The following is a 16683-nucleotide window of genomic DNA, read 5'->3' on the forward strand; positions in this document are numbered from 1 at the left end:
GTAATAACTCGTACATGAACTGATTCGTACAAAAACGATATTTATAAAACAAGTAACAACACAATGACCAAGACAAGATGTCCATGTACCATATGAGAAAGATTTCCAGAGAGGAGTGTAAAACATAATCTTTGCCCGAATCTCTGCTTGCCAACAGAAAGAAAGAGTTCACTATTGCTGAGATCAAAATTATACAAGCAGAAAGTCTATGCAGTTGTGATTTATGAAGTTCATATGGTGTCAGAATGATGTGCATTTATTCATTTAAAAATATAACCTTCAATTTTTTAAAATTTTGATTATATAATTATTTAATACAGAGAGAAGAATAGGTGACGTAAATAAGTAAAAACAATTACCAAGTTTTAAAAGGAACTAGAAAACTGACCAGTCAGGAAGGGCCCCGCTATGCCAATTAAAAAAGAGAAGTGAAAAAAACTTTGAATTCCATCCTCTTTATATTAACAATGATGAAAAATAAATGCCCGGCAGAAGATGTAAAGAACTGGAATATATAGGATCTCGTGATTTGTAGTTGGATATGATTTTCATCCAACAATTAAAGTGTTTTTTCTTGAGCCTTAGTGAGGGGATAAAACACACAAGTTGGATAAAAATCATATTATACTACAAATCATATGAGATTCTATTTATCCCATGTTTTATACACCGCAATCAATGTTTACACTGTTTATAAAACTCTACATTATTTTACTTCATTATGCCTAGGCAAATCCCATTGTAAAGTCACAACTGTGGGATATCAAAAAAATATCCAATGAGTCATATCCACGGGATAAAGTGGGTTAACATGGGATGAAATAAAATTTGTTAAAAAAACAAAGAATTGATACCAATGCAATGATACCTAGGCTTTGCCTCTATTCAATAAATTATTATAAATCATTGTGTTTGGTATTTTAACCAAAATAAAATATGAATATTATATTTTGAATCCATATTTCAAAGAATGTACACAATACTACACATCATTCAAAATTGACCTTAACTTCAAAACAAAGTTCATTTGCAGACACAGGCAGTGCAGTAATTATTCTCAATGTGACATATAAAGATAAAGCTTAGGATTTTCTTCCTGTGGAAGGTTAATTAATCCCAAAGGACAAATATTGCACAGCCTTCCATGTATACAATGGTAACATTCTCAGCAGTTATCTCTCTTTGCCCATTCATTCTCAGCAGTTATCTCTCTTTGCCCATTCATCTTATGCATAGTTAGGAATCTACCCCATCACCCCAGCTCCAAACCAGAAGACATAGAGAACCAAACTTAGCATCAAAATATGTAGTTCTGCCTACTGAACTACCATACCAAATTTGAACTTGATTAGGCAACCATAAAAAAAGTTATTAGAAAAAAACAGGAAATTTGTGGACAGAAGAGTGACAGACGGACGGACAGAAGGACGGACGGACAGAGTGATTACTATAGGGCACCCGCAAATCCTTGCGGGGCCCTAATTAACATTTTAAACATTTAATTTATATACTTATTTTTTTTTTTTTTTTTTTTTTGGGGGGGGGGGGGGGGGTCTGTCATTTCGCAAAGCATTTAAGAAGTTGTTAAAGCTGATGTGTATTTTTCCAACACCAGATACTGTGCATCTTGCTATGATAGCACCAGCGACACCAACAGCTATCAAAGAACTTATAGATGACCTACAATTCACAGACGTTACTATCATCACTGTAAATCCAGACTCTTTAGTGATTTGAAAATTCTGTAAATAAATCTGCCATGAGTTACAAAATTTTCAATGCAACGGTATTCTTTACACAGGGTTGTTTTTGCCCCATGTAATTTTCACCATTTTACGCTTGCAAACAGTTTTGGCTGGTTTTATTTACGTCAACACAAGGTTGTGTTTTAAGAAAGGTAATATGAGACATATGAATTTGCCCATTCTTAAAATCGCCCACTGAAAACAAGGGCGAAAATTAAAACATTTTACCCTTGTTTTCTATTTCAATATCAGCAGCTTTGTTGTGTCCCAGCTATCCAGTTGGGCTAATGAAAGATGCTGGCCTAACTTTCAGTGCCATTTTAGTGTCAATAGCGTTTCAGTTTTAAGAACATAGTCAATAATGCACTCGTTAATGTACTTCGAAAAAGAAGAATGTGAGTAGAAGAGCGGCATCTTATATTTCGGGGTAATATTGGTTAGGTATATATAACCTTCTAAAATTGCAACGTGCAATGTACAAGAAACATTAAAAAAACAGTTGAGAAAGTTTATGATGTTATGCAGTTCATCAGAAAGTGGTTTAACTTCTCTCACTGTAACTGGTATTTGTTGAAAGTACATCTATCACGTAAGTGATGAGTACTTCACTTATGATGGTATATTTGGATGGTAAATGGTTATTTCCTGCATAAACTTGCACTATTAAACTTCTAGGCTGACCACTGCCCAATCAAAATTGAACTTTAACCTTTTCATGGTCATTGCTCCTCTGGATGATCATTTTCAGGTGTGTTGCTTTATCCTTGACTTTGTTCATCATATCAATGATAAAAAATCACGTTGCATAATTTCTTTGGAAAACAAAAACCGGTAATAAATGTAAAATAATTGTTTTAAATTATAATCCTACGTTCAGTTCCATGATACAAGAACATTTTTAGCTAGGAAGTAAATTAGAGTAATATATCATTCATTTTAACTCTTAAAAAATCTTGAAAAAGGGTGCAATATAATTCAATAATTCAGGGATTTAATTGATCGATTCATTTAACAGCAGTATATGCACCTTTTCTTACTGATTTTGTCCCTTCAAGTCGTACCCTGGTTAGCTGATCACCACCCACTGGAACTTGCAACTTATCAAGTTCACCTTCTATAAACTTAATAAGTGTTTTAATTATTTTAAATAGCACTTTTAACTCCACATATTTATGATAATAGCTAATGTAAAACATTAAAAAATTACCTCTACCAACTTCAGCATATATCCTGTTAATATCATCAACATAACTATCTAGTATCGCTTCTCAAACATCTAACAAAATCCCATGCAGGGTCACGTTGGACCTTTCAAATATGAAAAGACAGTTCAGAATCAGTCAATCAGATTCGTGTTTCTAAAATCAACCCGGTTGAAGTTAAAAAGCTTTAAAAGAATAGGAAGAGATGTTAGAGTGCAATTAAGACAGCAAGGACTGTTTAGCAGTGTTACTAACAGGCTACGGGAAGTGTTTATCGTACACAATTGCGATTCCACAACAGAGAACGACGGGGAGAGAGCAAAAAAATAATAATAACCGTTTGATTGCCCTCATGGAATAGCTTTCAAAAATACAAAACATTCGGGAGATATATAGAGGTAATATGGCATATCTTTGGTAGATATCATTACGTGAATATATTTTGTTAACATGTTAAGATAGGTTAGATAAATCAAAGTACTGAAAGTACTGAAAAGCGCTAATCTTGGATGGAAACTAATTTTATATGTAAAGCTTAAGAAATATTTTATAGATACAGCAAGTTCAGATGTGAAATCTGTAAGATGAGTATAAAATTGCTGCCAGGCATAGATTCATCCGTCAAATAGTCGTATACATGTATATGATTTACATTAATTATGACTGCTTGCTGGTTATGTGTTTTCGAACTTCAGTACAAAAAAAAACAACAACAAAGAATCAGACAATGTAGTTTGACACAGTTTTTAATTGAAATGCATAGAAAATGAATAGGCATACTGTATTAAGTTTTGTACGTTAACAAAATTTAATAAAGATTACGGGTGTCATTTCGATAAAATGGTATAAAGTAAATTTTGGAATGAATGGTAACTGTGATTTGCGTTTTTGAATATATTACTGCAGTTTATGTACATCAAAAATGTGACAAACCAAAATGAACATGAACCCAAGAAAGAGAAGTCTCAATGAAATCTACACAAATGATTTGCAGATCCACTGACTACTTAAAGACTGAAATATGTACATCACTTACATGCAAAAAAACTTAAAGACTATAGCAAATTAACTACTATATAAACTAAAAAAAATGTTACACAACATGTACATATTAATGTCAAAATATTCCAGATACAATAATAGTGTTTGCCTTTGTTAAGGGATTTTAAGTACATGTTTTAAAGCCCAATGGAATTTCGAAAGTAAATAAAAAATGAAAACTACACAGGGAAATCTGTTGAAAATTAAGAGTAGATTGCTTTTCAAATCATACAGCATTACTTTATTTACTTGTACACACTCATGGCAGTATATTTCAAGCATATTTACAGTACAAGTCATTGTCAGGGTTAATAAATCTTGATGCAAACATCAAGAAATTCAAAACGAGATTGCTGATATAAAATACAGTTGCAGGAGTAACAAAACAAAACTAACTATTCATAATACAGTTGCTTAACTTACAAAACAAAACTACCCGTAAAAAATACCTGTGCAAACATCAAGAAATTCAAAACAAGATTGCTGATATAAAATACAGTTGCAGGACTAACAAAACAAAACTAACTATTCAAAATACAGTTGCCTAACTTACAAAACAGAACTACCTGTAAAAAATACAACTGAATGACTTACAAATCAATTTACTTTTCTATATTTTTGATTACATACTCACGGAAGAATATTTCAAGCTTATTTACCGGTACAGTTTGAGTTATTGTGAAGGTTAATCAAAATATTGATGCAAACATTCAGAAAATCAAGAACAAAAGTACAGGTACAAAGTACAGTTGCATTTTTTACTGCATCCTTCAGAGAATCCAAAATAAAACTACCGGTACAAAATACTTTTGCATATTTTACAACACAAAACTACATGTGAAACATACAGTTGCATGACTTACAAATCAATTAACTTTACTATATTTATGTTTACATACTCATGGCTGAATATTTCAAGCACATTTATAGTTTGAGTTATTGTGAGGGTTAATCAAAATCTTCATGCAAACATTTAGAAAATTCAAAACAAAAGTACAGGTACAAAATACAGTTGCAATTATTACAATACAAAACTACTTGTACAAAATACATTTGTATGACATAGATATCAAACAACATTACTATATTTACTTGTACATAATCATGGCAGAACATATCAAACACAATTAGAGTAAGAGTCATTGTGAGGGTTAACTAAAACATCAAGAAAATCTAAAACAAGACTGTTGGTATAAAATACACTTGCATGACTTACAAAACAAAACTACCCGTACAAAATGCAGTTGCATAACTCTCAAAACAAACATTACTTTATATACTTGTACATTCTCATGGCTAAATAGTTCACCCATATATACAGTAGGAGTCATTGTGAGAGTTAACAAAAATCTTGATGCAAACACCCAGAAAATCCAAAACAAAAGTACCGATACAAAATACAGTTGATTGAGTTACAATATAGAACTACATATTTGTACAAAATAAAGTTGCATGATTTACAAATCCAACAGCATTTCTATATCTCTCGTGGAAAAATATTTCCATCATATTTACAGTATGGGTCATCTTAGGATTAATGAAAAATTCTAATGCAAAAATCCAGAAAATCCGAAATATAAGTACCCGTACAAAATACAGTTGCATTTTTTACAATACATAACTAACCATCCAAAATACAGCTGCATGACTTGCATATCAATATATGCAACATATATGCAATATATGTTGAATATTTAAGCATATTTAAAGTATGAGACATTGTGAATGTAAATCAAAATTTTGATACAAACAACCAGAAAATCCAAAACAAAAGGACAGGATCAAATGTTTTTCCCCCAAATTAATCAACACTACCTTACTATGTGTACATGGTCATGACAGAATATTTCAGTTACATTTTCAGTCTGAGAATGTGTTGAGTTATAATTGTAGGTTCTTTACTGTTCAGCATCATAGTCCATACATCCAGCTGGTCGTTCAATCAGGTGCATGTTTTGTACATTCGATCCTTGAACAATTAGTTCAACTAGAATTGGTAGTTTCTGAAGGAGGTAGTTCTCCAGGTCTTCAACTCTTACTTGAAGAATATCTGGGAATACACTTCTGATGATAGCCAAGTCAACAGAGAAGTCCTTATATTCTTCTTTGGAATCTTCTTTCAGGGCAATTTCCACTGCAATGTCATTGAGTGTTATGGAGTCGATGTTTCCTCTCACTGTTGTTGTTAGTGGTTGAATTATCTATAATTTTTTTACAGTAATTTTAATGCAAAAACATGCCAAAAATTTACAGTAAATTATCTTTATGTCATGATGAGTATCAAGCAGTTTATGTTAGCTAAAACACTTTTTATGAAAAATGATAAATAGAGGGAAAGAGAGCAAGTTAATGTATATACATCACAATAACACAAGTATCGTCTCCATATCAGAAGTACTAATGTAGTTAACTTTGAAAGTGTTCAGTATCTTGAATTTGGCTATAACACTAATCAATGTAAGCAATAAAATAAACTTTCCTATATAATTACAAGAATATGAAAGTTAAATTTCAATTCTTTAAAAAAAAATGTTCAATGCATGTACTGACAGTGACATTGATGAATTCTAAATGTTTATAAGCTGTAATTTCTGAAATAATGGTTTAAGAAAAATTATTGCATGAAGAAGTTCAAGAAAAAAAATTAGTTTTAATTTGATTATTGCCTAATGATGGGATGTTGTTTACCTGAATCTTTGAATTACGTGTTGTGTTCAGACTTCTGTGTAGCTGCCATTCATTAAGCATGCAGTGTGAAATGGACAAATATTGCCCAATTTTCAAGTCTTCCTCCGCCATTTCTCGCCAAAGTGTGACATCGATTTTTTTCCCATTTTCTTCTATACTAATTGTTCTGATAACTGTGTCAGTTCCATTCACTTTCACAGTTTTAGTAGATTCAATCTAGTAAAAGAGAAGAATATCTTGAATTGTCTATGGCACAAGTGGCAGATCACATTAATATTCATCAGACATGTAGCAAAGGTTTGAGACAAATAACTAAAGACAGAACATGTTTTATGGGCCTAGAGTTGGTGAAATGTTTAATTATAAGAAGCATTATGTATATATTGACTCAAACTCATATCAAAAATTTTACTCCAAATAAGTGTCATGTACCTTAAAGTTTAAACACAGAAAGTGAATCTATTGTACATGAATTAGAATGAGTTGATTGCCAAGTAATTTGTAATTTTAACTCTACCTTTGACAGCTGTCCCTGTACGGTTGTGATTGATCTTAGTGGAGATGCTAAAATCTCTTCTACTTTTTTGATAGGTGATGGAGGGAGAATGAGGTGTTCTGCTTTTTGTAATATGTCAACTGGAATGTCCATGTTAGGTTTTGCCAAGACTTTGGTTTTATGGGACATTGCCACTCTGCCGTTCTTGAGGATAAATTATCTGATGTGAAGAGTTTTTCCCTCTTTGATCATTCTATCTTTACTTGTGTCTGTGCAGGTGGCAAGGATTGCACCAGACTTGTCTGCTAAACTGAAGTTTATCATCTCAGCTTCTTCCCCATTACTGGTTTTGAACTTTGCTACATGGCCAATTTTTATGACTTTGGCCATTAGGCTCACAGAAATAGGTGTTGGCCTACTGCTTGGTAATTCTTCTAACTCGGAAATGGTCTTCTGAGCCATCCTTAAATGAGAGGATAATAAAACAAAATAAATATTCCATATTTAAACATCCTTCCATGTTGGTAAAGCATATAATTTGTACACTATTAGTAAGTTAAGTATTTGCATGAGAAAGAATTTGAAATTTAGAGATGCGTTTTACAAAACAAGTTTCAACCAAATCAATGAATGCTTAAAATTTACAAAGTACTTGATGTTCATTTTAATGCCAATAATATTTGAGAAAGGAAATCATAATAGCTTAGAATTGATGGTTTTATTTAAACTTTGTTAATAAAGATCATTGCACAATAATGGAAGTATTAGCAACTTTGTAGTATAAAGTTTCTTTGTAAAATGCAGCCTAGGATTGCTTTTATACATGTTTCCAGTGCTAAATCCTGTTTGAAATGTTCTTTTTGCTAAATCTAAAGAAGAGTTCAGATTTGTTTAACTATACAAACTAAATATATCAGTGTCTTTAGCTACAAATATATCTGCAATATTTTCATTATGGAACTCTACTTTTGTGTCTGTCAAAAAGAGCTTTAATTTACAGACTGGTGTCTGGTAGAACACAGTTAAGGAAAACAATCTGATTCAGTTTTTTCTATTTTGAGCGACATGAACAATCAGATTCAACATTTTCACATAAGAATAACTTAGATGTTTTCTCAAACAACAAATTTGTAAGAAATCAATGACATCCTGAAATGCACTGTTTAAATTTACATCATAAGATATAAAAAAAATTATGCTTTTGACAAGTATGTCACAATTGGCTTATGGTCAGAAAAATATGACTCTAAAGTTGCACTAGATATAATATCATATGATAAGATATTTGTATATACATGATCTAGGCAACTGCCATAATCTGTGGTGACACTCACAATTAATTGTCTTAATTGTCTTTGTTCAAGGAGTTTACTTATTGCAGTTTGATTGAAAAAGTCAACATTGGTATCTCCCATGATAATAATTGGGTTGTTAGCATCAAGAATGCCAAGCAAGTGACACAAGATGTTGCAAAGGCATGTCTGATTTGCTTTTTGGGGTGATACATAAAGGAAGACAAGTTGTTGCATTCTTCCACAGAAAGAAAAACAAGCAAGCACTGCTTCAGTAGCAACACCCAATGATATTCTCTGCAAGTGTTGAAAGTCTATCTTAGAATACAAAACAATTCCTCTGCATGTCCTAATTCTTGCATCTTGATTATGTTCATCATCAAACCTGTAAATTCTAAAGCCTGGAATTGAATATTCATCATTTTTATCAGATTGCACAAGTCTACTCTCTGCAACAGCAACAATGTCACTATCAAGCATATTTTTCTCAGTTATCAAATCTTTAATATGAAAATGAAGAGACCTGCAATTGTGATAGACAATTTTCAAATCTTCTAGAATGTTACTTAGAATTGGAACACAAGAATGCAAAAGAGAATGTTCTCGTAGTCTAATCATTTCCTCACTGACAACACTGGATACAGCAATTTTTTTTTCGTTCAATTCTAATATGTAGACATCTTCCAGTTTCTTAATGCGACTTAAACCAACATAATGAATGTGCTCTTGTTTTCGCTTACCGAAATGCAGTACTGCATTGACCATAGTTGATCCCTGAGACTTGTGAATGGTTTTTGCACATGCTAAACGTAAAGGGAATTGCCTTCTTATGACATAAGTCCCGCGATGTTGACCAACATTAAAATTTCTGCTTATTTCAAGAATTGGTGTCCACAATTTATCACAATTTTCGTTGTACAAATGTGCATACTTAGTACGTGCTTTTGACCCAATTTGTTGGGTTTCGAATTTAACCCAAATTATGCTACATCGATTTGAGTTTAGTACTCTGAAATCTAATTTCTTAACTAAACAAGTAGTTCCATTAGTCAGACCATCTTCAACATCAATATTTAAACATATTTCAGCTGGTAGATCTTCAGCAATGTACAAGTTTCTAAATAACCCCATTGTTTTTGCAGGATCATCTGGTATTTTATCAATAATTTTTTTCTTAGTGTCTTCATTAACATCTCCATTTACAATGTCTATTGCTGGAATAAGACATTTATGCCCATCACATGCATTTTCAAAAGCCTGCATATTATGCAAATCTACATCAACATTTCTGGTGAACAAGTGAGGCAATGATGATATTGATGTATTATTTGCTGATGTCAACCTTTGATTTAACATTGCAATGTCACTGTCTGTGTGATTACCTTCTCGTAATCTGTTCAAAAGTTCGGCAAAACATTTGTCATCTTTTTGTCGCATGATATCTGTCAATTCAAAGATTTTGAAGAGTTCTTGCCACAGATTTGTTGCTAAGGGTCCATAACCATCTTTTAAATGTTGGAATATCCAATTATCAAACACTGGCTTCAATTGGAATAAATCACCAATAGCAATAATACTTACACCTCCAAATGGTTGCTCTGTTGCAAATATTTCCTGAAGTCTCAGATTTATATAATTGAACATTTTATTGCCAACCATTGATATTTCATCAATAAATATTACTTTCAGAGATCGGAATTTTACTCTGAATGTATCTAATTGTTGCACATCTAATGGTTTGTATTGCAAATTTTGGTTAGCAGGAATACAAAACAGTGAATGTATTGTATGACCACCAATATTGTGAGCTGCTTTTCCAGTAGGAGCACAAAGTACGGCTTTAATTTCATCAGGACACATTGATAAACACTTGGAATAATAACGTGTTATGGCTTGGTAGAGAGCTGTAGTGACAACACTTTTTCCAACACCTGCACCTCCTGTTAAAAAGCAGTAAAATGGCAAACTGTCATTTTTAACCTTGTGCAAAACATGATAGAAAAAAGTTCTTTGTTTTTCATTGAGATTTCTTACAAGACTCATGAATGCATTCTGATCCAGTGAATTTACTTGATATTCACAATCACTGATTTGTTTTCTTGTGATACCAATATCTAAGCCTAAGTCATAATCATATCCCATATCTTTCGGATTGAAACAACCATGGAAAACACCGGTACTTTGATTGCTTGATTGTTCATTTGAATCAATTTCTTCGTTATGTTGAACTTCAGCAGCCACAACATAATTATCACCATTGACTTCTTTCAAGTTATTTTCCAAAATCTCAGTTACACCATTGTCCATTTCATATTTCATTCGATTGACATTGATTACGTCAATTTTTTCATTGTAGTGATTCTCATAATTGTCAAATGCTCCAAGTAAATCTTCCTTCTCTTTTCTCCATGGGTAAAATAGCATTAGCTGTTCCCTGAAATAGTTTTCTGGATCTTGATCCTTGTTATATCTGACATAACGAAGTACCTTTGGTTGATTTCTCTTTTTAAGTATTGTGCCATCTGCCATAGGTATTTCTTCATCACTGATACTCATTTCTTCACTAGTATCATTTGATGTCATGACCTCATCATCTGACTCATTTTGCTCATTTTCTGGTAGAAATTCTTGCTCTGAATTTTGTTGTTTGCATTTCTTTGGAAATACAACATTATACTGACATACAAAATCTGCTAAACAACAATTTCTTAGGACTCTAGGTCTCCTTTCATACCTTTTTAAAGCATTGTCAGACTGAATATCAGTTGAATTTTCAGGCATGTCACACAGGACTTCATAGGGTTTCAATAGAAATGTCCTCTTGTCAGGTAATGAAGTATTGATAAATGCAAAAGATCTGGTACTTGAACGCAACGGCAATTGTAAAATCAAGTAAACTGCCTCCTGTGCACAAACTTCTACATGTGATAAGAATTTATTTCCAATGTGTCGTACTTGTTGCTGTAAATTCTTGTTACCATGTTGTGCTTCTTTGCATGATTCTTGCATTAAATTTGACATGCCCCTCTGTCCCTTTGAAATGTAGGAAACAATGTAAGCTGCACATGCATAAGCATCAAGAATGAATTGAACATCTAGATTAGCCTCCCAACATCTTATCATCAGATCATTGTAAGGATTTACACGAATTTCTGCCACATTTCTTTTAAGGAATAACTTGGGAACTGTAAGAGATGATCTAACTGCAATAATGTAAAGATCTTCTGTCAGGTTCAATTTTTCCAGAAATTCAGAAAATGACATTTCTGTTGAATTTATCTTCAAATCTGTTAGCAAAGCACAAGCTCTTTCATAGACATTTGCAATATCTTGATACCCCTCTTTCTCTGATTCCGTGAGTGGTTCTAATACTTGAGTTCTTGACATGGGAGGAAGAGGAAAATTGAAACGGCATATTTTCTTTCCTTTCCTTCTGCATGTTTTGGCATGTCTATGAGTTTGAATATTTATCAGGTTAGGAATTTCATCATTTTTCTGGCATGTTGAGTGCTTATCTACAAAATCTGATATCTCTTGATTGCTATTTATTCCATATTTTGGTGCATTCTCTATCCACACAAGCATGTGAATGTGAGGAGAACCTCTCTGTTGAAACTCCACACGATAAAAGTAATCTACAATTTTTCCAAGTGGAGCCAACGATGACTTTAATACATCAGATATGAAAACTTGGACTCGATGGTTAAAATAACGAGTGCATGTCACAGGATCAGACTTTATCAGCTTGCATTTCTCCTGCCAGGTTAAATTCTCAATGTCATCATCAGTGTAATCTTTCTCATTGACCAATTTTCCTAGAAATTTCAGCAAGTCTGTCCATCTACTCTCAGCTGCTGACAAGGAGCAAAACCAGGTAGGAATGCCCAGTTGTCTTATCATAGCAAACAAGTCTTTCTTTGCACTTTCCCAATAAGCAGGTGATCCTCTTAAATTTCTCAATACTCGGTAGCCTTCATTTAGTCTAACAATGTTGTCAAAATCTCCAGGGTTTAGAACATTACCAACTGTAACTTTCTTTCCTTCAGTTTGACATTTTCTCATTGCCAGTGATACCTTATCTTGGATCTGTTTAACCTGAAGTTTCTTAAGTTTGAAAAAGATGTTTGGAACAGAACATGCAACTCGTCGGTCAACACTTCTCAACTCCCACTTACATACAGTGCTGTAATGCACTGGAGTTTGACGATCTTTATTTTCAGGACGTGTTTGACCACAAAATATTGCAGGGAAGGATAAATACTCAGCATTTTTGTCTTGGTATAAACCAAGAGGAATCTGTCCTTCACCTGGTGCAAATGACATTGTTTTACACAACGAGCGTACATCAATGGGATGTAGCAATGTATCTGTGTTACCTGTGAGTCTATTTTCAAAATTTTGATCTTCTGTCCATCCATCTGAACTTGCATCATCTGAAATGCATTGATTTTGAGTGACTTCAGGTTGAGATGCACCTGCAGAACCATCGTCTGTCTTGTCTTCTGTACGCAGTCCTAGCCAATCTGTCTGTTCAGTTTCAATTGACCAATCAGCATTGAGAGAAATACCTTCATTTTGAAACAGAACACTATTGTGTAGGAGCCATTGCAATGCTTTAATACATTTATTTGGCCTGATTGCTTCATGCAACACACTGTGTTTAAAACTGCGTTTTCTCTTAAATTTAACTTGTATTGTTTCAGAGTCTGCTAAAGTTCTTGGAAGCACTGTGACTGTGGAATTTACATCTGATGGTACATTTACCACATTTCCTCGTAAACTCTTTTGCCCTCCACGAGGTTTTTCAACAAGCTGCATGAAGGGTATTCTGGGACTGATCAATCTTTCTTCCAATTCTGTTATGTTTAAATCTGGAGGCTTTTCTGGAAATCCCATACCATTCACAACAGCAAACGATGGAATTTTCCCTGCCTTTAAATTTCTGTGACATGTATGACAAATCCATTCAGTATCATTGACACTTTTGAAACCAGTCAAACAAGTTGAACCTAAATTTGTTTTTCTTAATTGTTCTGCCTTTAGCACACCATCTCTAAACCATGTCTGAGTACAACAAGAACATACAAACATTGGACCTTTAGATACTTTTTGGTGAAAGCTCATCTTCAAGACATTTGCATCTGATTTTGTCAAATCTTTTTCCAAGGACAACTCTGTTATGCTTGATGAGGGCTTTGATTTCTCTAAATGTCTACTCATTTTGATTAACTGCTGAGTGTCAACAAAATGATCTGAATTCAAGACATAATCTAAATCAACCACATTTCTTTTCCGCTTTTTTCCAAAACTAATTTGAAATGAGCACATTTCATACTGCACTTGCTGAAGAGTTTGATTTCCACATAATGACAAACAAAGGTTTCTTAAAAAATAACACAGATCTTGTAAAGATACAAAACCAGATAACACAGCTTGTCCTTCGGGCTTACATAGCCCATCTAGTCCTCTACTATGAGAATCGAAGACAAAATATCTACCAGACTCATGATGAAACTTAATTGCAATAGAAGCAGAATGAAAAATAACAATGCATGCATTTTGCCGAGAAGCAACAAAAACTGCATTCAAGCTTGACTCTAGTGGCAAACCTAAACCATCTATTCCACCTTCTGTAGACATGCTTCCATATGTAACTTTATATTCTCTTATGGTAAAGCAATTGCCATGATACATAATAAATTGAGGCAAATCAGAAAACTGCAACAGCTCATTAGATTGACCATTTTTTTGTAATTTCTTGTACAATACATCACCCGCAATTAAAACCATGTTCATGTCTGTCCTCCCAATTGTTGTTACATCTGTTAGACATGATTCCATTATGAAAGTGATACAGTTGGTCATGCATTGTCTACCTCTTGAATAAATTGAAAAACGAGTATCACCCTGACAGAAATCAGCACATACAGTAATTGATGGCCTAACCAATAAATCCCTCATTGGTATGTTTTGTTCCATATTCAGTGTTAAAATTTTAAAAAATTACTGACAACAGAAAAAAACTTGTACGCAATAAGCAAAAACAAAACTTATATGCTTTATGTACTCAAAGCATTTCAATTTACTTATTGACTGTTCTCAAGTTTTCAATTTTACATGTCATTTTTCAAGAAGGTTGTTGAAAATGTTTAAACTCTAATATGGAAATGAAATGTTTCATTTTTTTTTCTCAAATTGTTGTTTATATTTTATATATATTTATATACACAGTTCATTTCAAGTGCTAAAATTTTTAAACACAAACTCAATACTACAATTTGTCACTTTTCAAGTTTCACATTCAGTTATTCTCATTGTTTTCAGATATATATAGCAATGTTCAATGCATATTAAATTGTTATTCAAATTCACAAATTTATGACGTACACACAGTCTCATAAAAAAGTTTTCAAATCTCAATTTTTAATCATTGAAGTATCTCAAGATAATGTCAATACAAGTATTTCTCACTGCATCTCAAAAATTCACTAATTCTCATTTGTTATTGTCATGTAATCTCATTTCTCAAGTTTCTCATTTTGTTATTCTCATGCTTCTCATTTTTCAAACAGAACAATGTGTCTCATAAATTCTCAAATATTTGTCACATTGAATATCTTGTCAGTGGAAAAACGTTCTCAAGGTTCATATACCTTTCAATATTATGTCAAATAATATATCAATGTATCTCAAATTACTGGCTCTAAAATTTTCTCACCTGGCTGACTACGGATTGTATGAACAATTAAAGGAATTGTAAATTTTGTATATAGATCTATATATATATGGTTACCATCCAGTAATACACATGTTCAATACAAATTAACCTCAGAGTGAAAAAAGAACTTCAACATGAAGTTAAGAAAAACCAGTGAACTAATCTTGACAATCAAATTCTAAGTTTTCTAACAGTTTTTAAATTAATATTAAACTATATTTCAATGGAATAAACAACGTAAGTACTATCTAATCTACTTATAGGCCTTGACAGTTAAAATTGTTTCAGATCAATATCATGAATAGCAACACTAACGTTAAACACATTAAAGCTGTTCCTGCTTTGTGTCAACAATTCTAAAGAGTCACATTTCTAATTAGTCCTACTACCAATACAATGTATACTGTAATATATTGCAATAAAAAAAACTACACAGTAGGCCCTACTGCTTTACTCGCTCGCTAGAACTACTTTACACTTCATCGACGCCGTTTCTTTTTTACTTATCTCATGAATGCGATTTTCTAATCAAATAACGACGGCTATATTGTTTGAAAACTTGCAATGTTATCTATAAATTTACCTGAGCTGTGAAGTCAAGTGTGAATTAGTCCCGCCTTCTTTGCTTCAATCTTGATGTCGTTGCGCTGTGTTTACAAAATGCCGACCCACGCTTTCCTTTGTAAATAGTGTATTACTACGCGGGTAAAGCTGCATATAATGTTGCAAGTTATATTTTAAGAAAAATTCATCAGTTTAATCACGTAATCGTATTTTAGGTAAATGTTTTAATAAACGATCTGATTAACAAAATGTGAAATCCACCGTGTATTGTCAGTTCTGTTCTAGGAATTATTTTGCATTTTTACCGATATCACAGCCCGTGAACTTCTGTATGGAACCCCATTGCAACATGTTGTTTACAAAACTACGTATTCTCTTTGCACTGTACTGATAAATATTCTTTTATTTTAAATCTTTGATGTTAAAGAAAAATATTATCGTGATTATTTGTGTGCTGATGCAAATAATTAGAAATATTTTGCCTTAAACACCGATACTACACAATTGCTACAGCCGAGTACTTACTTCTTTGCATTCTATTATTAGACATCGAGTCATCAGATAATTTTAGATGATTATAGGTGGCACTTATTCGGAAGCGGCATCCCCGGAAAGCAATGCCAATAAGCGCTTTGCGTACTGCGTACGCTTAGCGCTTAAAAATAATAAATTCGCGACATATTGAACAGTCTAATACACTTTGCAAACAATGATGAAAAAAAAAAACCGATTTCTGTATTACACTGTCATTCTGAGATTATTCTGATAGTGATATTGATTGATATTTTATTAGATGGCACCTCAGAAGCTGATCGCATCATTAAGGATGTTGCATTTGATTACTTATTTGGGTCCCCTGAGTTGCTTGTCGGGGATAGTGCATTCAAAGACCAGCTCCATGCGTTTGATGTATCAACAATTGTTGTGGATGTTGGTT

General features: G+C 32.9%; 1 protein-coding gene across 1 annotated transcript; it reads right to left on the reverse strand.

The window, feature by feature from the left end:
* Nucleotides 1-3445: 3445 nt before the first annotated feature.
* On the reverse strand, nucleotides 3446-16361 carry LOC128173375 (uncharacterized). The gene is made up of 4 exons (XM_052839054.1): nucleotides 15766-16361; nucleotides 7194-7635; nucleotides 6677-6892; nucleotides 3446-6189 (listed from the first exon to the last, which is right to left on the reverse strand). Exons 2-4 carry the CDS (start codon nucleotides 7359-7361, stop codon nucleotides 5887-5889), a joined length of 687 nt encoding a protein of 228 aa, XP_052695014.1. The 5' UTR covers nucleotides 7362-7635; nucleotides 15766-16361; the 3' UTR covers nucleotides 3446-5886.
* Between the last annotated feature and the right edge of the window lie 322 nt (nucleotides 16362-16683).

This window comes from Crassostrea angulata, chromosome 2 (genome assembly GCF_025612915.1).
Source record: "Crassostrea angulata isolate pt1a10 chromosome 2, ASM2561291v2, whole genome shotgun sequence".
NCBI lineage: Eukaryota > Metazoa > Mollusca > Bivalvia > Ostreida > Ostreidae > Magallana > Magallana angulata.